The following is a 27,590-nucleotide window of genomic DNA, read 5'->3' as shown; positions in this document are numbered from 1 at the left end:
ACCTAGGACCTAGGATTATCCTTATTCTCTTAGATGGAGTATTGGGACATGTCTAAAGGCATCAAACAAAGTAGACAAGTTTTCAGTTATAGCTACAAAATGAGGAAAAGCAACAACAATCCAGCCAAGGAAGATAAAGAAAAAGATAAGGAAAAAAAAAAAGAAACATAGAACATTGGTTAAAAAAATAATAATAACTTAAGAGTTTACCTGGCTTTAATTTTTCTGCTATATAATAACTACAATTGTAATATATCAAATGATATAACTTTTTGTTATTAACTGGTAAATTCCCTGCACATCTGTAATTAATGTTCTATAAAATGCCTACTACAGTCAAGGTACGAAGCTAGGGACTGTGATGGGATGTGTGAATAAGTCACAAAACTGGTTCCTAACATGAAGACCTTTAAAATATAACAAAATTGTTTTTTGGTTTTCGTTTTTTTTTTTAGATTCCATATATATGTGTTAGCATACGGTATTTGTTTTTCTCTTCCTCGGGGGAGGACAGGAATAAAGATGAAGACGTACAAAATGGACTTGAGGACACAGGGATGGGGAAGGGTAAGCTGGGACAAAGTGAGAGAGTGGCATGGACATATACACACTACCAAATGTAAAATAGATAGCTAGTGGGAAGCAGCCGTATAGCACAGGGAGATCAGCTTGGTGCTTTGTGACCACCTAGAGGGGTGGGATAGGGAGGGTGGGAGGGAGACCCAAGAGGGACGGGATATGGGGATATAGGGATATGTATAGCTGATTCACTTCGTTATACAGCAGAAACTAACACACCACTGTAAAACAATTATACTCCAATAAAGATGTTAAAAAGATTTTTTTTTAAATCAAGCAACAACAACAAAAAATACTAACAAAATTGTAAGAAATCAATACTACAGAAAACAAGATGAGTATTCCTTTACTAAAAACAAAAGGCAGAGGCAAACAAAACCATAATGGCAAGTAACCAAATTCACCCTCAATCTCCGGGTAGAATTATATCTATCTAATTATGTTGATTTTTCTACCACACTCTTAACACAAACATTATCTCTAGGGAACAATTAGAACACCCTCAACTTCCCTAACTAAAACAACACTCTCAACTCTTCTGCTTTTACGATGTGAATGTGTTTATCACTCTCTTTTGATAAAAGGTTACCTCATAAGAAATCCTACCTAAGTAAACTGTTTCCATAGTACAATGCTTTCCTGAGGGTTCTATAAGCCATCTGAAAAACAGTCTCCTGGAATATATGTTTTTAACTGAATACTCCCTGGTCCCAGCCAGGACCTTCTGAGTCAGTCTCCAGAGATGGGATACCAGAATTCCTATTTCTAGAAATAACCCCCGCTTCCTACTATGACCATTCAAGTTCTCAAGAACCACTCCCCTTGCATAATGATTTAAAGAACTACATATATGATTTTTTCTTATTGTGTACTTGAGGTACGCAGGACATTGTACTTACTACCTAACTTACGCAATGGATAAAAATTTATAATACCGGAGGCATCTTAAGTTCATCTAATACATTACAATAAATGAATCATATAAAGCACCATTTATGAGACCAAATGAATGACAGAGATGACAAATGCTAGGGCATTTGGAAACAACATCACAGAAGATACTGACCTGACAGAACTTCACTGTCAACAGTGCACTGGTATTCGTGGCTGAGGTCTCTAGAACTTCCCCATCACTGTGAGATGCCACCACCATACCTCCCTGTGGACTAGATTTTCTAAGCATCTTACGTTAAGTGAATACTGGACAGACCCATGCTGGAGATAAATCAGGGTGAGGCACTAAATGGCCTTTAAAATCCTAAATCAAGTACTGGAGCAAAGGAAAACAAATTATCATGGTCAGACTATGCACATGATTTTCTAAAATATGACCAGAACTTTGAAATTTCCCCTTTCCCTAAAAGACTGCTCTGGTATGCTTCTCTGCATTTCATGCCACTTTGTCCTTAAAATTATCAGTCCTTGGAATTTATTTTACATGCAATAGCTAAAGAATGAGCTATACAGTTTGGAAAAATTGTTCTATTCTCCTGACCTACCTTTCCTAGAGAAAATTTCTATTATGAGGAGGAAGAGTGACTTATTTTATTGGTGAGTCTGGACAAAGGCATTGAGCGTGCCTTGAAACATAAGCTCCGAATATGTATCCTTAGCACTTATGCAATGCCCAGCACATAGGGAGAGTGCATATCTATTTGGTGAATGAATGAACAGTGCACTCTCAAAGGTTTCTCTTTCAAATCTGCACTCTGCAAGTCACTCTTTCTGCCTCTATGTGATCAGTATATTTGGTCCTGGAAGGCTGTCTCTACGTGGCCAATAGGGGGTTACCCAGAAGTCTAACTCAGAGTGCCCTCCTTGCAGAAGGTTGGTAAGTGCATTTGCTCTGCCAACCTGGAATGTCCCTTAGACACATCATTGGAAAAGTCTAGATTTGGATGGAAAGTAAGTGGGAAGCCTGATGATAGACAAAAGTCAAACCATATTTTCTGACCCAGCTCTACTAGTAATAAAGCTCACATTTTGACTTTTATCAGTCTGAGATTTATATTTCTCTCATTTGGTTCCAAATTCAGAGGGGAACAAGGGTGCAACTGCTACAGTCTTAAAATCAACAGAAATATATCTAATTGGAAAAAACACATACACAATCACATTAATTCTTTTAGCAAGATTTTCATGAGACCTGCCATGCCCCAGGCACTAGGCTAAATGCAGGGAAGACAAATACAGGTCGCAGTCCCTGGCCTTCAGGAGCTCATCGTCTGATAAGAGAAGATAATCACATACAAAGAGAATTATAACTCTATGTGACAACAGCTATGACAGAAGAGATTGCTATAGGAGAACAGTAGTGCAGCCCTAACCTTCCTGCAAGAAGTAATAACTAAACTAAGTCTTGAAGAAGAAGTAGGAATTCAGCAAAGTGGGGAGGATTATCATTCTAGGTGGAGAGAGCCACATGTTAAGAACAAGAGTGTAGTTTTAATTTGCAAACAAACATAAAGTTCTGCAATATGAGAGAAATGGCTAGACAAACTTGTAGGAAGCAGACTTGGAAACCAACTGAACTTAGAAGGTACAAATAGGGAGGAGTCAAAAGGAACAGACAGGGTAGTCTGGACAAGTGGTTGGATGGTGGTGTCCAATAAGGAACAGAGGAAGACAAATTTGGGGGTAGGAGGAAGTATCCAAAAGAGAATAAATTTTATTTTGCACATGTTAAACTTGAGGTTACAAACCTGAAAGTGGGACATTCTGTAGTAGGCAAGTGATCTAGACTAGAAATATAAATTTAAGAACCAAAAACTTAAGTGATAGCAAAAGCAACTAGTTTGAGTAGCTAAGGTCATCAAAGACAAATAGGATGTAATTGGGGAGAGAATCCTGGGGATAGCAAACATTTAAATAATGACTGGCAGAGAAGGAAGTGAAAGGGAAGATATTTAAAGAAATAGGAAGAAAACTACAAAAAGAATAGTGTTAGAGGAAACAAAGGTGAGTTTTCCAAATCCTATATCTTCTATAAAAGTACCAATTACATAGATAAAATAAGAACTCCAAAAAATAAAAATAAAAAATAAGAAAGACTCCAAGAATGAGGAGACAGCAGAAAAAGAAATTAAGAGCATTTTTAAAAACAAGTAAAACCGAAAATCTCAGACTTTACAGTAATATAAATTAAAGTTTCAAGATATGTTAAATATTTTAACCCAAACTAAATCAAAGCAGTGGCAGTTTCAAAATATCCAGAATGAAAATCACTGTTTTACAGACTCTACACTTGATGTGGGAAAAAATAAAGAGACTAATCCCATAATTTACAATGATTAAAGGTTCTTATTTTAAAAAAAGATGGATAATATGAAATATCCCTTAAAAGGATCTAGTAATGTATTTCATTACTATTTTAATCAGTTTTTAGTAAGATACAAGTCTCCTATCTGAAATACAGAACTAGATGAAGTTCTATAATTTTTAGTAAATAATGAAGGATAAAATAATTGATTAGAATGAGATAATCGCAAAATGAAAGTTCTACTAAAATAAAGATTGGGGCTTCCCTGGTGGCGCAGGTTTGACAGTCCGCCTGCCGATGCAGGGGACACAGGTTCGTGCCCCGGTCTGGGAAGATCCCACATGCCGTGGAGCGGCTGGGCCCGTGAGCCATGGCCGCTGAGCCTGCGCGTCCGGAGCCTATGCTCCACAACGGGAGAGGCCACAACAGTGAGAGGCCCGCATACCACACACACACAAAAAAAGAATGTTACAAGAGACAGGAAGGACACTACATAATGATCAAGGGATCAATCCAAGAAGATATAACAATTATCAATATATATGCACCCAGCATAGGAGCACCTCAATACATAAGGCAACTGCTAACAGCTCTAAAAGAGGAAACCGACAGTAACACAATAATAGTGGGGGACTTTAACACCTCACTTACACCAATGGAAAGATCATCCAAACAGAAAATTAACAAGGAAACACAAGCTTTCAATGACACAAAAGACCAGATAGATTTAAATGATATTCATAGGACATTCCATCCAAAAACAGCAGATTACACTTTCTTCCCAAGTGCGCATGGAACATTCTCCAGGATAGATCACATTGTGGGTCACAAGTCAAGCCTCAGTAAATTTAAGGAAACTGAAATCATATCAAGCATCTTTTCTGACCACAACGTTATGAGATTAGAAATCAATTACAAGGAAAAAAAGGTAAAAAACACAAACACATGGAGGCTAAACAATACATTACTAAATAACCAAGAGATCACTGAAGAAATCAAAGAGAAAATAAAAAAATACCTAGAGACAAATGACAATGAAAACATGACAATCCAAAACCTATGGGATGTAGCAAAAGCAGTTCTAAGAGGGAAGTTTATAGCAATACAAGCCTACCTCAAGAAACAAGAAAAATCTCAAATAAACAATCTACCGTTACACCTAGAGGAACGAGAGAAAGAACAAACAGAACCCAAACTTATCAGAAGGAAAGAAATAATAAAGATCAGAGCAGAAATAAATGACATAGAAACAAAGAAAAGAATAGCAAAGATCAATAAAACGAAAAGTTGGTTCTTTGAGAAGATAAACAAAATTGATAAACCATTAGCCAGACTCATCAAGAGAAAGAGGAAGAGGGCTCAAATCAATAAAATTAGAAATGAAAAAGGAGAAGTTACAACAGACACGGCAGAAATACAAAGCATCCTAACAGACTACTACAAGCAACTCTATGCCAATAAAATGGACAACCTGGAAGAAATGGACAAATTCTTAGAAAGGTATAACCTTCCAAGACTGAACCAGGAAGAAATAGAAGATATGAACAGACCAATCACAAAGTAATGAAATTGAAACTGTTTCATTAAACTGATTAAAAATCTTCCAACAAACAAAAGTCCAGGACCAGATGGCCTCACAGGTGAATTCTATCAAACATTTAGAGAAGAGCTAACACCCATCCTTCTCAAACTCTTACAAAAAATTGCAGAGGAAGGAAAACTCCCAAACTCATTCTATGAGGCCACCATCACCCTGATACCAAAACCAGACAAAGATACTACAAAAAAAGAAAATTACAGACCAATATCACTGATGAATATAGATGCAAAAATCCTTAACAAAATACTAGCAAACACAATCCAACAACACATTAAAAGGATCATACACAATGATCAAGTGGGATTTATCCCAGAGATGCAAGGATTCTTCAGTATACGCAAATCAATCAATGTGATACACCATACTAACAAACTGAAGAATAAAAACCATATAATCATCTCAATAGATGCAGAAAAAGCTTTTGACCAAATTCAACACCCATTTATGATAAAAACTCTCCCAAAAGTGGGCACAGAGGGAACCTACTTCAACATAATACAGGCCATATATGACAAACCCACAGCAAACATCATTCTCAATGGTGAAAAACTGAAAGCATTTCCTCTAAGATCAGGAACAAGACAAGGATGTCCACTCTTACCACTATTATTCAACATAGTTTTGGAAGTCCCGGCCATGGCAATCAGAGAAGAAAAAGAAATACCAATTGGAAAAGAAGAAGTAAAACTGTCACTGTTTGCAGATGACATGATACTATACATAGAGAATCCTAAAGCTGCCACCAGAAAACTACTAGAGCTAATCAACAAATTTGGTAAAGTTGTAGGCTACAAAATTAATGCACAGAAATCTCTTACATTCCTATACACTAATGATGAAAAATCTGAAAGAGAAGTTAAGGAAACACTCCCATTTACCATTGCAACAAAAAGAATAAAATACCTAGGAATAAACCTACCTAGGGAGACAAAAGACCTGTATGCAGAAAACTATAAGACACTGATGAAAGAATTAAAGATGATACCAACAGATGGAGAGATATACCATGTTCTTGGATTGGAAGAATCAATATTGTGAAAATGACTATACTACCCAAAGCAATCTACAGATTCAATGCAATCCCTATTAAATTACCAGTGGCATTTTTTACAGAACTAGAACAAAAAAATCTTAAAATTTGTATGGAGACACAAAAGACCCCGAATAGCCAAAGCAGTCTTAAGAGAAAAAACGGAGTTGGAGGAATCAGACTCCCTGACTTCAGACTATATTACAAAGCTACAGTAATCAAGACAATATGGTACTGGCACAAAAACAGAAATATAGATCAATGGAACAGGATAGAAAGCTCAGAGTTAAACCCATGCACATATGGTCACCTTATCTTTGATAAAGGAGGCAAGAGTTCACAAAGGAGAAAAGACAGCCTCTTCAATAAGTGGTGCTGGGAAATCTGGACAGCTACATGTAAAAGAATGAAGTTGGAATACTCCCTAACACCATACACAAAAATAAACTCAAAATGAATCAAAGACCTAAATGTAAGACCGGACACTATAAAACTCTTAGAGGAAAACATAAGAACACTCTTCAACATAAATCACAGCAATATCTTTTTTGACCCACCTCCTAGAGTAATGGAAATAAAAACAAAAATAAACAAATGGGACCCAATGAAACTTAAAAGCTTTTGCCAACGAAACTATAAAGAAGACAAAAAGACAACACTCAGAATGGGATAAAATATTTGCAAACAAATCAATAGACAAAGGATTAATCTTCAAAATATATAAACAGCTCATACAGCTCAATATCAAAAAAACAAACAATCCAATCCAAAACTGGGCAGAAGACCAAAACAGACATTTCTCCAAAGAAGACATACAGATGGCCAAGAGGCACATGAAAAGATGCTCAACATCACTAACTATCAGAGAAATGAAAATCAAAACTACAATGAGTTATCACTTCACACTGGTTAGAATGGGCATCATCAGAAAATCTACAAACAACAAATGCTAGAGAGGGTGTGGAGAAAAGGGAACCCTCTTGCACTGTTGGTGGGAATGTAAATTGATACAGCCACTATGGAGAACAGTACGGAGGTTCCTTAAAAGCCAAAAACAGAATTACCATATGACCCAGCAATCCCACTATTGGGCATATACCCAGAGAAAAGCATAATTTAAAAAGACACATGCACCCCAATGTTCACTGCATCACTATTTACAATAGCCAGGTCATGGAAGCAACCTAAATGCCCATCGACAGATGAATGGATAAAGAAGATGTGGTACGTATACAGAATGGAATATTACTCAGCCATAAAAAGGAATGAAATTGGGTCATTTGTAGAGAGTTGGATGCATCTAGAGACCATCATACAGAGTGAAGTAAGTCAGAAAGAGAAAAACAAATATTGTATATTAATGCATATATATGGAACCTAGACAAATGGTACAGATGAACCGTTTTGCAGGGCAGAAATTGAGACACAGAAGTAGAGAAAGAAACGTATGGACACCATGGGGGGAAAGCGGCGGGGGGGCCGGGGTGGTGGTGTGATGAATTGGGCGATTGGGATTGACATGTATACACTGATGTGTATAAAATGGATGACTAATAAAAAGAAAATAATAAATAAATAAATAAATAAATAAATAAAGTTCAAACCTTGACTCACAATAAAAGCCTTCTATTTCTCCTCAGAAGCTATCTGACTGTGACATTTCCATTTTGTGAAAGTTAAAAAAAAAAAAAAAAAAAACTGACATTTTCCAAATGCCTTTGAAAAGGCTGTGAAGTTTATATAAGGCAAAGTTAACACAGAAAGAATACGACTACAGGACATTTTATTGTATGCCAGAAATATATGAGAATATAATGGAATATAATGGAAAAGGTTACTAAAATAGTATCCACGATTAGACAAATTATAAGATAGTTCATTCAGATCATACCTACAAAAACCCAAATCACTTATTTACAAAATGTATATGATAAATTTAATAGTTCATTTTAGCTACACACACACACACATTTATTTAAAGATTTAAAAAGTGAAGTCAGTTACACTTTACCATAATAAAGATCTCCCCAATTTATTTACACTTCATTGTTAGGCTGGTTTTGGAGATGAACCTGGGCACAGTCTCTACCTTTTCAGCCTTACTTCCCAGATAAAAACTGTGAATATTCACAGTTCTTAAATCAAGCCCCAAACCTATTCATCCCCATGCACCTGTTCACACTATTCTATCTGTATAGAATACCTTGTCTTCATAAAAAGTACTACAGATAAGATGCACTCAGCAGCAAGATAACATGCGTTCCAGTTACAAAAGGCTCCTGGAATTGAAATCTATTGTAAATGATAAAATAGTAGGTTCAACAATTTCAAACATAACTCATAACATTGAGTTGGTAAAGAAAGTATGAGACAAAAGGCACTTTAAAAAGAATTTGCAACAAACTACTGAAACAGGACAAAGAGCTAAAAGTGAAGCATAATTCTTTACCTGGAAAACCAAGGTAATGGGTTAACAATCAAGACAGTGGGAGGGTTCTGAACTGTGAGGCTCAGGAACATTAATCTGTGATAACAAAGTTGTCCGTTTACTAGTCAAGAATACTTGGAAGATTAGAGAAGGTAAAAGAAGCTAACTTTTTAAAGCAATGGACAAACGTTGCAGGTTGAACTGTGTTCCCACAAAAAAGATATGTTGAAGTCCTAACCCCAGTACCTGTGAACGTGACCTTATTTGGAAACAGAGTTTTTGCACATGGAATCAAATTAAAAGGAGGACATCCTGGATTAGGGCGGGCCCTTAATCCAAAGACTGGTACCCTCATAAAGAGAAAGAGAAGACAAGTGGATGAGAAAGAGGAGACACACAGGGAAGAAGGCCACACTGAAGACAGGAAGAGATTAGATTCATGCTGCCACAAACCAAGGAACTCTAAGGCTTGCCAGCAGACACCAGAGCTAGAAGAGGCAAGGAAGGATCCTTCCCTAGAAACTTATGGGGGAGCATGGCCCTGCCCACACCTTATTTCAGACTGCTAGGTTCCAGAACTGTGAGAATATTCTGTTGTCTTAAGCCACTTGGCTTATGGTACCTTGTATATGGCAGCTTTGAAAAACTAACACAAGTAAGATTTCATATAACATGTAGACCAGTAAATTCTGTATTTGCTAGATATTAAGATATGTACCATTCCTGAAATCAACTCAAATGCCAAAATGACTTTAAGTCAGCCTTCAGAGAATTTAGTGGCATACCAAATAACTGAGCCATGAAAAGAAAGAACTTTTGTTCAATTCTACCAATTTTCTTCTAGTGCTAGATATACTTCACCGTAAGTTTAAGTAAATTAATATTTGGTTTTAGTAAAAGAAAAAGTTACTATGCCATTAGTTTACATCAAAGTTTAATAAATAAGCATGGTTTAGCAAATGGAAATATTGTAAGTAAAAAAATCTGTTTCACTTTCATGTCTCACATAGCTATTATGGGTTGAACTGTATCCGCCTTAAAATTCATATGCTGAAGTCCTAACTCCCAGGGTGTTAGAATGTGACCTTATTTAGAGGTAAGGTTTTGCAGAGGCAATTAAGTGAGGATGAAGTCATTAGAGTGGGCCCTAATCCAATATATCTGGTATCCTTATAAAAGGGGAAAATTAAGAGACAGACATGCATACAGGGAGAACTCCAGATGAACACGAAATTGGCCATCTACAAGCCAGAGCAAAAGACCTGGAACACACCCTTCCCTCACGGCCCTCAGAAGGAACCAACTCTGCCAACACCTAGATTTCAGACTTCTGACCTCCAAAACTGTGAGCCAATAAATTCGTTGCTCAAGGCACTCAGTTTGCGGTATTTTATTACAGCAGCCCTAGTAAACTAATACAACAGCAAATACTAAATGCAAGTTCCCTGCGGCACAAATTCTGGTTTCATGGATATAATGCAAAATGTAGTAGAAAACGAGAAGACCTACCCCAGGAATACCCTGTGCTTATCTATTCCTTATCTGCCAGTATGATTCTTCCAGAATGCATTCAACCAATATTTGAGCATCTACTATATTCCAGATTTTATCTTCCTTAATGCTCCTAACTGTATGAGGTAGGTATCAACATCTATAGATTACAAATAGGAAATCAGAAAGATAAAAGTAATCTGTCCAAGGTCACACAACTAGAAGTGGTGGATCCACTTAAGAGCCTGTGCTCTTAACAGTTTCTACACTGTACTGCCTTCCTGAGATGGCTTTTTTTTTTTTTTTTACATAAGCTGAACTGTTTAATATGGACAGTAGAGCAACACAGTCAAAATATTTCACAGCTGCCCAAAGATTATACTCTTGTTACCAAGCTCTCCATCAAGTCAGATGGTAGAGAATGGAGAAGTGACACCCTGCCTGATAACCTGTCATATTACAAAACTTCCCACTTCTAGAAAGTGTCTTCTTTTCCTACTGTAGGTTACTCTGAGCTCTAAAATATCCCTAAGAATACAAGAACATCATGAAAGGAAAAATGAGAAGCTTTTGTTAGGCTATTAGATTGCCCCCACAAAAAGTTACTGGTGAATTCCCAGCACACCTGACAACAAACAAGAGCTGTATGGAGCTCAGCCACTGAAAAAAGGGGGAGAGAACCTCATTACTTTACAAAATCACAGCCACATGACAACCGCTGTTTAGGATGTCTTAAAGCTTCCCTATCCACTGTGCACTTTTCAGCTTGTAACAACGAAATACTCCCAAAACTAACAAGGAAAATAATAGAAGCATTTATATGTAAACTTTCACAAAACTCTAGCAGCAAATCCATACTTAAAGCAAGTTTCAGTTTTGAAGCTACAACCCATTTTTACTTTGTAGAAATAAGGTGGGAATCCTTTGCTTTATTATAATTTGGGCATGCAGAGGGAAAAGTCCAGTTAATTCTCCCCTCTAGAAATTAAAACACTCGTTTTGGGATTATGGTAATCTGGTACTGGATGATCTCAGATTTTTACATTTAAAAATATACTGTGTAAGTTTTAAAATCCAGAGGAAAAAATATCTGATTTATAATAAAGAGGTTAAAAAGAACTAGAATTTCAGAATCTTGCCACTCAGTATCTTTAATTTTAGCACGTTTCCTAACACCATGCAATTTATCGAATTGTGAGTCCTACTGAATCAAAATCTGGGGGAAAAGAAAGGCTGGGCATCTAGGATTTCACATTTATAATCACTGCTCAGGTAATTTGTACAGTTTTTATTTTACATAAATATCAAGTCTTTCCATATACTTAATACAGGTATTCAAATTATATATCTCAATACAGTTCTTTTTAAAAATCAATTATTTCCATCAGTATACTTACTGTGACCTTAGTAAGTATTTGTAATACTAAGGTCACAGTTTAAAACCCTACTGCTAGGGCTTCCCTGGTGGCGCAGTGGTTGTGAGTCCGCCTGCCGATGCAGGGGACACGGGTTCGTGCCCCGGTCCGGGAAGATCCCACATGCCACAGAGCGGCTAGGCCCATGAGCCATGGCTGCTGAGCCTGCGCGTCCGGAGCCTGTGCTCCGCAACGGGAGAGGCCACAACAGTGAGAGGCCCGCGTACCGCAAAAAAAAAAAAAACAACCAAAAATCCTACTGCTCAAACGTAAGGTAGATAGATAGTGGGAAGCAGCCGCAGAGCACAGGGAGATCAGATCGGTGCTTTGTGACTGCCTAGAGGGGTGGGATGGGGAGGGTGGGAGGGAGGGAGATGCATGAGGGAAGGGATGTGGGAACAGATATATATGTATGACTGATTCACTTTGTTATAAAGCAGAAACTAATAAAAACTAAAATAATTTAAAAAAAAATCCTACTGCTACCCTACTGTCCACAATGAAAACCTGGATATTGAAAAAAGATAAAGGTGGGGTTTTCTGCAGATTTTTAGCTAAGTTCTTAAAACAAAACAAAAACAAAAACAAAAAAACACCAACAAATCCAATTTCTGCTTAAACGAGCTAAGGCACTGTAGTCAGGAAAATAAACCCTTAAATCAAAAGATACTAACTTGTCACCACCACAAACATAAAGAATCCACCATAGACAATGACTAGGATCTTTCTCAGTGAACCAGATGTTTGAATTATTTTTAATTAAAAATTCTCTGAATATTTCAAAAGTAGGATATGAGTTATTTCAGGCAAAATTCAAAACAGCATTAAAATTCCCCAACGACTTAAATTTTAACAAATTCTTATTTCCTTATTAGAGTAACAAAAGGGTTAACTCTGGGGTGTTTGTAACTTCCAAAATTATTTTCAGAACAAATACATTCAATATACCAACGGCATTGATTCTTCTTACAGATTTCACAACACCCACGGTGTCTATGCCATATGTTGAAGATTTTCATTTGAATTGAGATGATTAAATTTCCTGATTAAACAGTAAAGGGAAAGACAGGGAACAGTCTCATTATGTATCTAAACAGAATATATATTTAATTTCTCTATCCAAAGTTTGAAGGTAGGAAAATATAACACAGGACTTGCTGAGTGGGTCTAGCTAAGTACAAAGTTTAACTTAAAAAACATTAAGCTACTAATTTAAACCTTCAAGGTTCAGTGCTTGACACAGTCTCCCCAAAACTTCCAGCTAAAGCATAAAGACTCTAAACATTTTGTATTCACTTGGGTGAATGTCAAAATGTCAATGTCAAAAGCCTAAGACTTCTTTAAATTAGGTATTCTTTTAATTTATTATACACATTATGGTCACAGCATGCACAACTGACTTTTATGTTAATCAAAACTCTTTAAGAAGGCAATCTAATCTTCTCTAATATCTTTTTTAATGAATCATACACTAAAATCTGATGCTACCCGAAGATTTCAATGTATCACTATATCTTCCTCAAGTTCAAAGGTAAGACATAACAACGAATGCATGGAAGAAATAAAAAACATGGCAACTTTCTGTGGCATTTATACACAAAGGGAGAACCTGGAAATCTATACACACCTGTAGTATCCATGTTATTACTACAACTACAAAAAGAAACTATTCACTCTTGAAAATTAAAAGGGAACAAGAGAAAATCATCTCACTTTTGTGTAAATATTCAGATTCTTTAGCAAGGTTGAATACAGTGAAATTTTAGATTTAAAAAATTAAGAATGGTGGAATCAACTGCCATTCCAGCAAAAGCTCTGCAGCCAAACCACACTTAACTGTTACTCACCCCTCCTTCATGTTCTTGAAACCACTGGATAGAAAGCTTTTAAAAATTTTCAGCCCTTAACCAGCATGTTGCTGTACCCTATCAGGGCAGGCAGCAAAAAGAGCAGCAATATTTCTTTGCTGCTGAAAAGAGAATAGAGGCTGTTTACTCCATGTCACTGAGTCAATACGCAGAAAGCAATGGATAGGGAAGGGAAAGAAGAGGAGTATCAGCTGCGTGGGGGGAGAATGTGGTGCTCAACACTCAAAGAGCTAACTGATGCTCTCAGGTGACAGCTCCAGTCTCTAAATGCCCCCCCAGTTCTTTGTTTGAAGTAAAGCAGTTCCTCAGGAAGTTTACATAAGCATTGTATCAGCCATGAGCAAAGCATTCGGTTCTTCCACAAATATGCGTAACAGTGAGACTCAAAGACAGCATGGGATGAAAAGTTACTAATAGTTTAGTTCTATATGAAAGTTTTAGATTACATATGTGGAGCTTCCCTAATTTCTACCCGCAAATTGCACAATTTAGCTTGTCTACCCAGGAATTATAGAAGAGTTTATATCCTCTCAACCAAGTATAATTTGACAATCTCTCCCCTCAGCTAGGAAGCAGTGACAAGTTAATGACATAAGTACAGGATAGTACATACCACAATTAAGACATACAATCATCTTTAAGGTTTTAAAGTAAGATTTTTTTTCCCTAACACTTCATAAACTATCATTGTCAAAGCTTCACATCAAACAGTAAGAGACTGTCCAGCTTCTTTTCCTTGCTACATTGAAATGCTTCCAGCGCTTCTATAAATAAACGGACTGTCGTGAGTCTTACCTAGTTCTCGTCGTGCAAGCATTTGTTTTAACAATGTTCCACCTGCTCCCTCTGCCGATTCCATCCTTAAATGAACATGTTCCTCGAGGACCTGCCTCAGCATCTTTCCTCTCTTTACAACCTATCCTTTAGTAATTTCATCCACTGTTATTCCTACAAATGTACCCTGAAAGTCCTGTAAGGCACCACACACTTAACATACCCTACGACGGACTCACCGGCCATCTCAAGTCTCCCGAACAGCTCATTCTCCAGAAAGTCCCTGTATCATACCAGAGCAGTTCACCCAAATGATCAAGCCTGAAATCTGGGAGTGAATCCTGACTCCTTCTCCCTCAACCCCTCATCCAATTAATCCTATGAATTGTACTTTCTCAACAATATTCGGATTTGTACACTGCGATCCATCCCACTACTATCATCCAAGTCCCAAAGCCCGCCACTCAGACTACTGTATTCTAATAACCTCTAACTGTTCTCCCTCCAACCTCTCTCATGTGTTTCCATAGCAACCTGTGTTTCTCCTTTAGTAATTTGAGTCACTCTACAAATATACACCGAATGTGTACCATGAGCCACCTACTGTATCAAAAGCTATATATACGCTGGCAAAGGAAACTGGCATTAGGTGCTTGTAATTAGTCTGGTGAGGAAGATAAGTGTCTGGTCAGCACTTGTCTTCCTCACCAGATTAAGCTTCATGAGAGCAGAGAAGATGTCCGGGGTGATGCCCACGTGTCTAGTATGAGGTACTGCTGTGGCCTCAGTGCCTGTAATAGCTGGCACATACTAGGCGTTGATAAGTATGTGTTGCTTAAAAGACAGAATGACCAAATATACATATGGCCTTCAAGTCGTCACGCTCTCCAGCACCAATGACTTACTCCCGCCAGCTGTTGGTTACTTCTACTTGCGTGACTCAACTTAAACATCTTCTCCAAACCCGCACTCTCACCTCTGGTAACTACTCAGGCTGAGGACGCCATCTTCCACTCGCCTTCTCCTTGAGGTCTCTCTGGGAACCCCACAGCACTGTCTCAGGGGGCCTGCACTTCCTTCTTTGTGTGATAGCCATCTACACAAGGTTCTATAAACTGGATAAACTTTTTAAAGCTAGGCACTGCTTTATTCATCTCCATATTCCCCACCGATCACAGCCTTGCACATGTAGGCACTAAAATAATCTGCTGAGTGAATCAATCCCTAAGAGCAATCCAACAGGAAAATAAGACTGAAAGAGAATGTTTGTGACTCCAAGAGTATACAGACGGCGCCTATGACCGGAACGCCCCCAAGGAGAGACGAGACAGCTCCATTCCTAGAGGTTGTTAGAGCAAAAGCGGGTGAGGCACCATCAGCTAAATGACTTTGGTTTTGCCTCTAGGTTCCTAAGCTTTTGATTCTAAAATATCTTACCTTCTTGTCAGAAGGCATATTCTAATGTCTAAGACCATAAATTTCAAACTTTTTACAAAGGAGCCAATGTTATTTACCTCCTGAAATTGGATGCAGAATCTTACCATAAGACAGATTAAAAACAGAGCTGGCCTGGCTGAAGCTGGGTCAGGTCGAGAGGCCTACCTGCTCAGTCTCTTCAGCACCCTCTCCACACAGCAGTCCCTATTATATTTCCATGGAAGACATTCTGAAAACTGAGGTCTAGCAGCAGCTCAAACTTCCCTTGTGCCACCCTCCAATACAGGTCAAGAACAACACGTAATACTCAGGAACTCCCAATGAGAATCCTGTGCCAGGGGATGGAGCTTTAGTAAAGGTAATACAAATAGAACTGACCTGGGGCAGTTTCTTCCCTCAGTCTCCTGGATCTGAGCTGTATCACTTCGTAAAGATGGCGCAGTAAGACAAACCTGGGGCGGCTTTCCAAAGGTGCTCCCATCCTTGGAAGACCAAGTGATGAAGCAGGATGAAACTAAGGGAAAAGGTAGCATGGAGCGGATAAATTATTTAAGTCTGTTTCTGATCTGGGCTGTGAACTGAAAAAGAAACTGGACCCCTGAAGTTCACATAGTCCAGCCAGCTACGAGAATGGGAAAACCCCATAGGGACTTAGACCCAAAATTCTAGCTATTACACATCTGCCTGGACTACCCTCCTCTGTAGATGCCCTTCTGGAACCAGCTGCAGCAACGGGTAACAATCCAAGAAGCAATTCTAATTCTGATTCTGATTCTAATCACATGTTCATAAAGTATTTCTACCTCTAAAGCACAATTACATAAATTCTACTGCATCTAAATTTCCTTGAGAAGTATTATCATTTTCCATTTAATGGATCAAATAGTTAATAAAAATACTTATAACTAAGTTCAAAAAACAATTTATGTTGATGTCATAAACAGACCACTCCTTTCAACTTCCACACCAGTCCTTTAGCCTGGCCAGTACCTTTTGCCATTTACAAGGCCCCAGGAATTGACCACAGCAAACTTGAACATCTTATATTTCATTTTCCCTGCCCAGTGGGAGTGAGATCCATTTAAAGTTAAGTGCAACCACAGCCCAGAGAACTTTGTAGCAATTTGCCAAGACAGCTGTTCAAAAAGCCGATTAAATAGCAGGGGTGTGAAGAACACTTAGAATTATCCAGAAATGTACTGGATACAGTACAGCAGAAATACCCTGGAGTTCAGGTAATGAACTCACCAACTAAGAATAAAACCAAAAATAATGGCATTGAGGAGACTGAAAGTCCTCTTGAAGACCGCAGAGCAAAAGGTTTAATGCCCAGTTTTTAGAATATGGCAAACTTGATGCAGAGGTACAATGACAAAAACCTGAGTAGTGATTCCTTCTTTAATAAAAATTAGAATCATGCTATCTAATAATACCTAAAGTTAGCAAGCAGTAAATAAATATGCAGAAGGGAGGATATGACAGCCTATACAGAAAGAGGAAAATGAATAGTAGCTCCTGCTTGATTTCCAGCATATGCAAAAGCAGGCTCATTTCAAGAGTGGAATAAACCTGGCCAATACAAATGATGAAAGAAGTTTGACAGGTTTGACATATTAATCATAGGAGGAATTGCCAACATTCATTTTGTGATCGGACTTCCCTAGAACTGTGTTCATTCTACAATACACAATCATTCAGGGAAACAAAACAAAACAAAAAAAGCCTACAAACTCCCAATCAACCAAACCCAAAGTGATTCATCTCAACCTGTCAGGTTTTCACAACTGAAACCACCACTTAACAAATCAGAAATTATTTCTTCCTCCTTTCAGAATAAAACACCAATGATAAGCATTTGCTATCACCTGACAGCAATAGCCATCAGAGAGTAAGTGTACTGTTCTCCTAAGCCATATATATACGTACACACACAATCAACACTATCTGATCAGTTACCCAAAATTCTTTTCTACGGGCTAAAGGAAGAACCAGTTCAGGGCAATATTTTGTTTCATTTAGGTTTTGGAAAGAATTATGAAAACGCTGAAAAAATTATGGTAAAGTTGTAAAAAAAAAAAAAACTTAAGCACCTCTTTCTGACTGTGGATTATACGCTAACTGTAGAAACTCTGGAAGACACAAATTATAGAAAAGAAAAGAAAAACAGTTCATAATCCCAGTGCTTTCATAAGTATTTTAAATGGCTGTATGATATTTTCTTACAAGGATGTTCTATATTCAATTATTCTATATTTGCACCACTTCCCCACTATTGAATATTAAAGTTTCTGGGTTTTTACTATTTTACAAATATTACGGTGACAGACACCTCAGTGCAGACATCCTAGTGCAGTTTATGTTTTTAATCATTTCTTAAGGATTCCCCAAAGTGAAATTACTGGGTCAATGAATAAAAGCATTATCGAGCACTTGATAAAATATTGCCAAATTACTTTCCAAGAATTGTACCAATTTAAACTTCTGCCTTTTCTATTGCACCTCACCACCACCTTTGCCTATTACTGTTAAAAAGTCTTCGGTAATGCAGTAAACCAAAAATGATTTCAGCTTTTAATTAGCATTTCTTTATTAGTAAAACTGAACCATTTCCCCCCAAATCTTTATCAATCATTTGTACTTAGACTTTGACAAGCATAGGTGTGTGCTTTAACCACAGAGGGTTGGTGGTATTTTGTTTTCCGATTTGTATAAATACTGCAAATACTGATCTTATATTTGATGTTAACTTTGAATCCTTCTTCAAATCTTTAACCACAGATTTTTATAATACTTCTATACCATACCTTTCCATCCCCCATAAAGGTAGTATGAAGTATGTAGTTGTGAATACTCACCCAGTATTCAGATGACCTGGGGTCATTCCATACCTAAGTTGAGCTATATAATAGGTAAGATGTGGCTTTCTCCTAAGAACTAGTGCCTTCACTCGACTCGGGGGAAAAAAGGGCCTCTGCTTCCCAAAACACAGAGTTTTCTTTCCTTTTAGAGAGGTCCGTGTGGGTGAGGGAGGGGACAATACTGAAAATCACATCCTAGGAAACCAGAGAAAGATGGTGGCAGCTGTTTTTCTTTGAAGTTGCCCACCCCAAATTACCCGAAGTGGGAGTCCAGGTAGATGGAGTTTCCCGAGAAAGCGCGGCTTCCTCCACCCACCTGCCCCTCTACTCAGGTGGTATAGCTTTGGGAGGTGCTTAGAACTGTACCAAACTCCTGAGATGGAAGTGAGGTAATGGGGGGCGGGGGGACCTTCTCACTCTGGCTCCCCAAAGAAGCTTGACAGGGTAGGCAAGACCCCACCCTGACCCAACAGATCACTGCTGACTGGATCAGGCCTGTAGTCTGCTTGGACCTCCAGGTTAAGAAGGTAATCTCTGGGGAGCAGATTGTAGGGACCCTGGATGGGAAAGCAGGCCAGGCTGTGGTCACAGCTTGGTCTATAACATTTAATATTTAGACCAGTGGTTCTCAACCCAGGGACAATCCGCCCCCCCCACCCCACCCAGGGGACATTTGGCAATGTCTGAAGACATTTTTGGTTGTCACAGCTTTAGGGGACAGGGAGGATTACTACTAGCTTCTAGTGGGTAGAGGCCAGAGAAGCTGCTAAATATCCTACAATGCACAGGAAAGCCCTAGACCTCCCAAACAAAAAATGATCCAGTCCAAGACATCGAGAGCAAAAACTGAGAAACCCGGATTTAGACTATGATTTGCGGGCCTCCATTTGTATTCTTGTCTCAGGTCTTGCAAATATTTCAGGCAGGTCTGCTAAGAATCTAATCAAAAAGTATAAAACTTTTTATAACACTGTTTTTATGGGAAAAAAAGTTATTTCAGGTTATAGTATCCAAAGAATAACTTCTCCGACTCCAGTTAGAATTCATTCTTTTATTCAACATTTACCAAGTACCTATTATGTGATCAGGCATAGCGCTAAGCAAAAGTGACAGTGTTAAAGGAAACTGATCGGATCTGAGGACTGTAGATTCAACTCCTGCCCGGCTCAGAGCAGTGCAGTGTGAAAACACAACTGGGACTGTGAAGTCACACCGATCCACTTCCAATCCCAGCTCCACCACTTACTGTCATTAGGCATGTTACTTTACTTCCCTGAACCAATCTTTTCATTTCTATAATTGGTCAAATAGGACCTTCCTCAATGTCGGAGACAACTAAGTAAGATCGTTCCTGTAAAGCACAAAGTATATTGCCTCGTACACAATCAATATCCAATAATCAATTTCTATTACTAAGAGGAAACTTTAAGTTTTTAAGTAACCACTAAGTTGGAAACTGCTAATATGCCTACAAAATAGCCACTAACTGTGACTGTGACAGCTGGAACACAATTTTAGTCATGTTAATTGCACAGCACCTTACATCCTTCAAATTCTGGCTCCTTTCTCCTTCTCCAGCCTCATCTCCCATGACCTACATCATCTTTAATGCAGCCCCGTGTCCCCATGAGTGGGGACAGATTGAAAGATGAGATCTGGTAGTAACCAAAACATGTCAGGCCAAAGGTCGCTGTGAGAAAGAAAACTCTTCAGCTATAACTCTGGCAGTGTACACAGGTGCTGGGTGGGAGAGGGAGAAAACAGGGTGAGGGGCAGGGAGGGAGAGAGAATGAACAAACATAAAAGGTTCACAAGCCTTTTGTGTAACAGGTCAAGTTTACTTGTCATGTGTTTCTAAATGAAAAAACTTTCACCAGCATTCATCCCTCACTTCACAATTCACCTATATTCTGCACTTATTTCATAAGAATGGATTGAAAAATAAGTCAAATATAATCAACCTCATCAATGGAAAAATCCACACACAGATGGACCACATTACCACAGTCTAACAAATATGGCCAGATATCAATGCCAACATCTAAATGAGAAAAGAAAGCATTACCCACAAATAATTACTGAAAGTATAGTTTAACAGCAAAGAATGGTTAACAGTTGCAGTTTCCCTTAGCCAATATACAATGTTTTCATATATAATAAAAGGGCACACTTTATTGGACCTGCTTTGAGACAAGTTATCTGTCAGCTAACGAGTCCCTTTCATATAAGTAGTTTACTAAAAAGTTTACATCTATACCTATATAATCAAGCATCTACCTAGCATACCACTGGAATCCCCGGCAATCTTTGCTCAGATTCCTGTGACAAGACAGAAGCAAAGGCAAAAATGTTAAATATTCTTTTAAGTTCACATGTCTGATGTAAGTTTTGGCCACGCTCACTTTTGCCTTAGTGTAACTCCAGGGAAAATTTTTTAAAAACATAAACTATTATCAACTTAGCTATGGAAAAATAAACATTATCTATGCTCACTGTGATTATGGTTAGGAACCCTAACCCAAACCCTAATCCCAGGTCTGTGTTCAAGTCCTGGTTCTACTCCACCTGTGACCTTAGCCGAGTTACTGAAACTCACCGAGTCTCAGTCTCTTGATATGCAAAATAAAATAAAGTGATTGGATTGAGAAGCTTTAACGTTTCTTCCACTCAAATTCTGATACAGAGTTTGGAAAATCTTCACAATCAAAATGTTTCTTAATGATCCTTTGGGTGTAGGAGGATGAAATGAAGGCCTTTAGAGAAATGATGTGACAAATTACAGGTTTATAGATTTGAAAAGATCGTTTAGTGAAACAGTCTTGAAATCTGTGCTTAGTGATTATTGCAAACTACTGCCTGAAAATACACAGTGACATGACCACAGAACTGCTCCTGGGTCGCAGCAACTTCCTGTCACACATCCTTCCAGGTAGCTGTTTTCTGAAAAAGAGTCTATGGATCTCCTAAATAAGTCCAATGAAGTGACTATTAACATTCATGAGATATGCCACCGTTCAGCCTTCAGGGGTGTACTATGCTCCCCTGGATTCCACTTACCAATTCCAGTTTCAGTGACTGAGGGTATCAATATTCCAAATAAGCAACAAAATAGCAAGAGTAGAATAATTCTATGACTTGGAATAAGGGTCACTCTCAGAATTATAGAGTCTGAAAAGACCCTAGTGATCATCTCCAACACTTTCATTTTACAGAAAAGCATTACATTTATTTCACTAAACGCTTAAGGGTTAACTGGCCGAGCATGTATATGAGCCTCCTAACTCATTTGACATTAGAAAGAAAAAAAGCTTCGCTTACTGGGGGGGCAGGGGGGATGTTCCTTCCTAAAAAATCCTTAAAGAAAATAATAATTTTGCTGGAAATTACTTATTCTACATGCAGAATTTCTGGGAAGTACTAATTAATATCCATACCCTATCACAGCTATTTTGGTGGTTCTGGTCACAAAAGAAGAGAAAAAGGCAATTATGAACACAACTGACTTCACACGTGTACCATCAATCGGTACCACACTTTTAAGCAATCACAGAAACTGTACCATGATAAATATTAATGATAGATAACTCAAATATTTCACTTGCCCTCCAGTCAGGTCACGGATACTGCAATCCTAACTATGCAAAGTACACCATGGTTCATCCTTGTGTCATTCTGCATTGTAAATCACACAATTAAGGGGGGAAAAAAAAGTCCTCTATCCACTTTATGGGGCTAAATAACCTTAGAACATAACTAAAAAACTCTGTTTAATTGCCATTTTACCAATAAAGTCCACGTGAAGCCTTAATTTTCAAGAAAGGTGTTCCTCCCCCACCCCCTGTGCTAAAAGATTAGCACAGTGCTAATTCCCTTAACATAAATATAAATTTAGGAACAATAAATTGACAATTAATACTGATGATGATATTCCTCCAGTCTAGAAGAATAAAATTAAAATATAAACTGCTGACATACGTACGGGATACAAAAATCCAAGAACATCAAGTTTAGGACACACAGGACTGGGTTAAGAGAACAAAATCCACCTTACCCATATATATATGAGGAGTTATTAGTAATCTTTACATCAAGATTGTTTAAAAATTTGTAACAGCATTACATAAACCTTTCTAGTATCAGGAAATAATTCCTCTTTACCCACCACTGAACAAAACATGCATTTGAGGCTGACCTGGAAATCCAATGTCCCATGTGTCTACAAAAATAAGGACAACTCGGAAAAGTTATGAATTCTAAGAACTATGAACTAATTGGAAACATACCGACAAGTGTTTCAAGATTCTACATCATGAAACGCTTGCAAGAGCCCTACTTCAAAAGAATCTCAAATCAATCATCATCATGCTTGCTCTACGTCCAAAATCAGGAGCTTCCCTAGTCTGCACATATCCAGATAGGTCACCGGGTTTAAAGTCACATGGTGATTCTCTGGGTCGTTTTAAAATTTGTCGTTGGTAGTGTTATAGTACCCTGTTTGTCCAAAACGCCTCCACTATCCAGCAATTTTCAAACTTCAGGGTCGCTCAGTAACACGAAGGACACGCAGATTCCAGGGCCCAAGCTCCAGAATCTTATTCAACGTGTCTTGGGAGGAGCCCTACACCTGCAATTTCAATCAGCTGCCAGTTGGATCTGAAGCCGGTGGGTCCAACAAGTTCCCCAAAGAGCACCTGCTTCAACCCCCGAGACGTGTCACAGAGAAAAGTCAGGGCAGCTGGGACTTCGGGCGCCGCGGGGAAGGGCTCTGGGCCAGGCCGGATCGTCCCACCAGGAGATGCCTGGTCCTCGAGCAAGTGAGGAGGCAATGGCGATGGGACGGAGATATTTTCAGCATTTCCATACAGTGCCATTTAGCTCTGCTGGAGAAAGTCCCACAGGTCAAGCTTACTAGCAGCTCTGCCACTTACTAGCCGTGCGTCCTTAGCGCTCGGACCTCGGTTTCCCCGTCTGTGCAACGGGCTCCCACGCCACCCCACCGTGGAAGCCTAAGCCCAAACGAAACTAACTCGGCCGGTCGCCGGCACTTCCTGGCTCTCCCCGGCCCGGCCCGCCTGCACCGCCGCCCCGCCGGACGGCGACACCGGAGTGCGCGCCCAGCGGGCCGCCGCCTCCCAACGATCCCCGCCCGGTCCGACCCTCGGCCGGCCACTCACGGGTAGGCATGGTGACCCCGAGGCGCGCTAGCCGCCGGGCCGAGGCTCAGCGGGGCCTCGCCAGGCGCGCCGACAGCACCATGACGGGCCGGACTGGGGAGACCGGGACGAGGCGAAGGGCGAAGGGCGAAGGGCGAAGGGCGAAGGGCGAAGGGCGAAGGGCGGAAGGCGCCGACACGGACCCCGCGGATCACGCAAAGGAAGCTGGCGACAGGGGCCGCAGCCAGCCCAGCTCCGCGCCGCACGACACTTGGGCGTCCGCACGTCCTGACGTCAGCACGTCACCGACGTCTCGGCCCCGCCTCCACAGGGAGGCCGCCCTCCAGGCAGGTAGCGGCTGCTTGCTGGGGCTTGGGGAAGTTGGAGAGGATAGGGCCGTGCATAGGGCGACTTCGGGCTTCGTTTTATTGTCAAACCCTCCTGATTTGAGTCTATTCATTTTCATGAACCCTTATGCGAGGTGCATTAGCAATATTTGTTTCTTGCAACTGCACCCGTTTATGAGGCTGTGAGGCTACGCGTGATGGCCTTGAGTGCATCGAGTACCCGTAGGCTTTTTCTTTTATAAGCTCTTGAACTTGCAGTGTGTTCTGTATTCTCTGAAAACGTGATTTATTTGAGACACACGGAGGTCATCCGGGGCAACGGCTGCGCTTGTTCTGAGAGGACAGCAAATGTAATGTCCTCTTGCTCTGCTGGTGACTTTCAGAGAGATTTCACGCCTCAGGAGCCAGTTTCCTCCAGAGAGGGCGGTTCTGTCCACTTGACTGAGTCACTTTTCTTGACTCTCTGAATGTGATTGATAAATGATGTATCTAATAGTCACCTAAGCGAATACTTGGAGCCCAGAGCCTTCAGCAACCCACATATGCTTAGCTAGTCCCTGTGGGCTGTGGACAGCCAGTATGGAGAAATCGAAGGAAGCCACAGAGGTCTCAACCGGTGTTTCTCAAAGTGGCTCAAGATCCTCTTGTGCCTGAATCACCTAGGAACCTGTTAAAAATCAGATTCCTGCCTTCCTAGCTAAACTCTGATGGATACACTTGAGGGTGATTCAAATACCTATTTAAGTTTGAGATCCTTTGTCCTAGTGCCAACATTCTGGTTAAGAAATGATATTATGCAGTACTGAAAGGAGAAGAAAAAGAAGGTGAAGATAAGAGGGGGGAGGGCTTGAGGGAAACTATCTTGAGGTGGACTTGTAAGAAAGCAGGATTTGAATTAGCAAAGACCTGGAGAGCTCTTAAAGAAGCTGGGGGAGGGTGGAGGACAATTTAGAGTGAGTCGGGGAAGTGTGTACAAATGGTATGTTGGAGGCTGTCTCTTGCTTAAGGGTATAAGGGGCAGATTACCAAATACTTGGTTTTTTTTCAATGCATTGTTGCATATTTTTATTATCTATAGCATCTTTCCTGATCCCAGTTTTCTTCCCCAGACTTTCACAACATCTTGATTTGCCTCTACTGTAGCACTTTTCCCACTGAATCCTAATTAAACTGTCATACGTGCTTGTGTTCTACCACTGGGCTGTACACATTTCAGAAAATGACAAACACCATATTCTGTTCATATTTCTGTATTCCTGCCTGGCATACGGTAGGGGGACTAGAGCATGTTAATTTAATAACTATGTAAATAAAGTACATATTTATTCACTGGATGTAAAAACAAAACAAAACAGGTACAATGGAACTAGTTAATGAACAACTTTACATGCAAGCTTGGAATATGTCCTTTAAGAAACCACTCTAGGTTCTTTATAAGGACAGTAGCATTGAATTATCAGCAACAGGGTTCTATGGAGCCGACAGCATGACAGAAGAACCATGGAGGGAAGACCTCGATTTTGTTACAGAAGGGAGTGTTAGGTGCATAGTATTGGTGGCTGTGGAAAAGAAAAGGGCTGAATCTTACAGCGGAAGAAGACTCCCTGGGATTTGCTGGCTGCTGACTTGGGAGCAAAAGCGAGGCATCTGTTAGTTACGTAACTCCAAGTTTACGGAATAAGGAAACGGATGTACTGGAGGAACAGTAGGCAACTTAGGAAGGAAAGCTGCTTTAAGGAGGAGGTGTGAAGAGAGGGTGTGAGTTTTTCTTTTACATATTAGGCTTGAGATGACATCCAAGAGAAACATCCGAGAGAATATATCTGAAGGCAGCTGGGCATACCAGGCTGAAGGCAGGCAGAGGGATCTCAAGAAGAGAGATTTGGGAGTCTTTGACCCTGGGACAAAAGCTGAAGGCAAGAGTCAGAGAAACCCTGCTGAGGGAGGGTGTGGGGCCAAAATGACGGAGATAGAGGAGATCCAGAGGGCACAGTGCCCAGGAAGGCAAAGGAGGATACGATGCAGAATGACAGACATCTCTGCTTACATTGTTCAAAAAAGATGCAAATCCCAGAGGCCCTGAGATAGTTTGGCCCGTAATGGGTTTGGTTTTTTCATTGTTTTTTTTTTTTTTAATCCCCTTGACCCTTTGGTTTTGTATAGTTGCCAGAAATAAAATCAGCATCCATGGATCCTGAGGAAGGAAGGAAGGACAAAGTCAGGAATAATAATATCCTGATGATTGGATCACATATACCACACCTAAGAGTTTTCCTAGTTAGTATACGTAGGCTTTTGGTAACACAGTTACCATACAGACCCCCTTTCCCTGTCAAATCCCCTGGATCAAGTTCTGCCTCTGTATCACCCCTCCCCTCACCCCCAATTTCTAGAGGACTGATTCTGCCACCACCTTCTTAGTACTTAGGCTAAGAGTGTTTGCCTCTCCTGGACCTTTTTTTTTTTTTTTTTTTTTTTTTTTTGCGGTACGCAGGCCTCTCACTGTTGTGGCCTTTCCCATTGCGGAGCACAGGCTCTGGACGCGCAGGCTCAGTGGCCATGGCTCACGGGCCCAGCCGCTCTGCGGCATGTGGGATCCTCCCGGACCGGGGCACAAATCCGTGTCCCGTGTATCGGCAGGCAGACTCTCAACCACTGCGCCACGAGGGAAGCCCCAGTGCTCCTCTCTTAAAGCCCGATTTGAACTGGAAGGAATTGGGCTTTATCCATCTCCATGTCCGCACACTTCCCAGCTCTCGTTCTTACACACTGTGTAGGGCCAACACCAAGATGAGCCACTAGATAGATCCCTCTTCCAGAAAGGATGCCTGCCTGATAATATCGGTTAAGATGATGTTAGAAAGATCATTGTCAACATCCTATCAGAGTATTTGCTTTTAGACCAAATTGCTCAAAATAGCTCTGCTTCATGTTTAGTCCAGTATTTGTTCCAATTTCCAAATCAAGCACTGAGACGATTCACTTTTAATTAGCACGCATTTTCGTGTTCAAAGATGTGTGTGTGTATATATATATATATATATATATATATATATATATATATATTTTTTTTTTTTTTTTTTTTGGCTGCATTGCGTCTTCATTGCTGCGCGCAGGCTTTCTCTAGTTGCGGCGAGCAGGGGCTACTCTTCCTTGCGGTGCGCAGGCTTCTCATTGCAGTGGCTTCTTTTGTAGCGGAGCATGGCCTCTAGGTGCACGGGCTTCAGTCGTTGTGGCACGCGGGCTCAGTAGTTGTGGCTCACTGGCTCTAGAGTGCAGGTTCAGTAGTTGTAGTGCACAGGCTTAGTTGCTCCACAGCACATGGGATCTTCCCGGACCAGGGCTCAAACC

The 27,590-nt window shown here is 39.9% G+C and overlaps 1 protein-coding gene across 3 annotated transcripts in view; it reads right to left on the bottom strand.

Annotated features, from left to right (window-relative positions):
• Positions 1 to 24,163, bottom strand: part of EFR3A (EFR3 homolog A) — a 91,173-nt gene extending 67,010 nt beyond the window's left edge. Inside the window, exon 1 of one of the 3 annotated variants that reach the window (XM_060115964.1) lies at positions 23,914 to 24,163. In XM_060115964.1, coding sequence (XP_059971947.1) covers positions 23,914 to 23,923 — 10 coding nt within the window. In that variant the 5' untranslated portion in view covers positions 23,924 to 24,163. The other 2 variants (XM_060115967.1, XM_060115965.1) reach the window with 2 other exon arrangements.
• Between the last annotated feature and the right edge of the window lie 3,427 nt (positions 24,164 to 27,590).

This window comes from Mesoplodon densirostris, chromosome 13 (assembly GCF_025265405.1).
Source record: "Mesoplodon densirostris isolate mMesDen1 chromosome 13, mMesDen1 primary haplotype, whole genome shotgun sequence".
NCBI classification, from domain to species: Eukaryota; Metazoa; Chordata; class Mammalia; order Artiodactyla; family Ziphiidae; genus Mesoplodon; species Mesoplodon densirostris.
The sequence above is the reverse complement of the archived record's forward strand: the minus strand, read 5'-3'. Positions and strand labels throughout refer to the sequence as shown.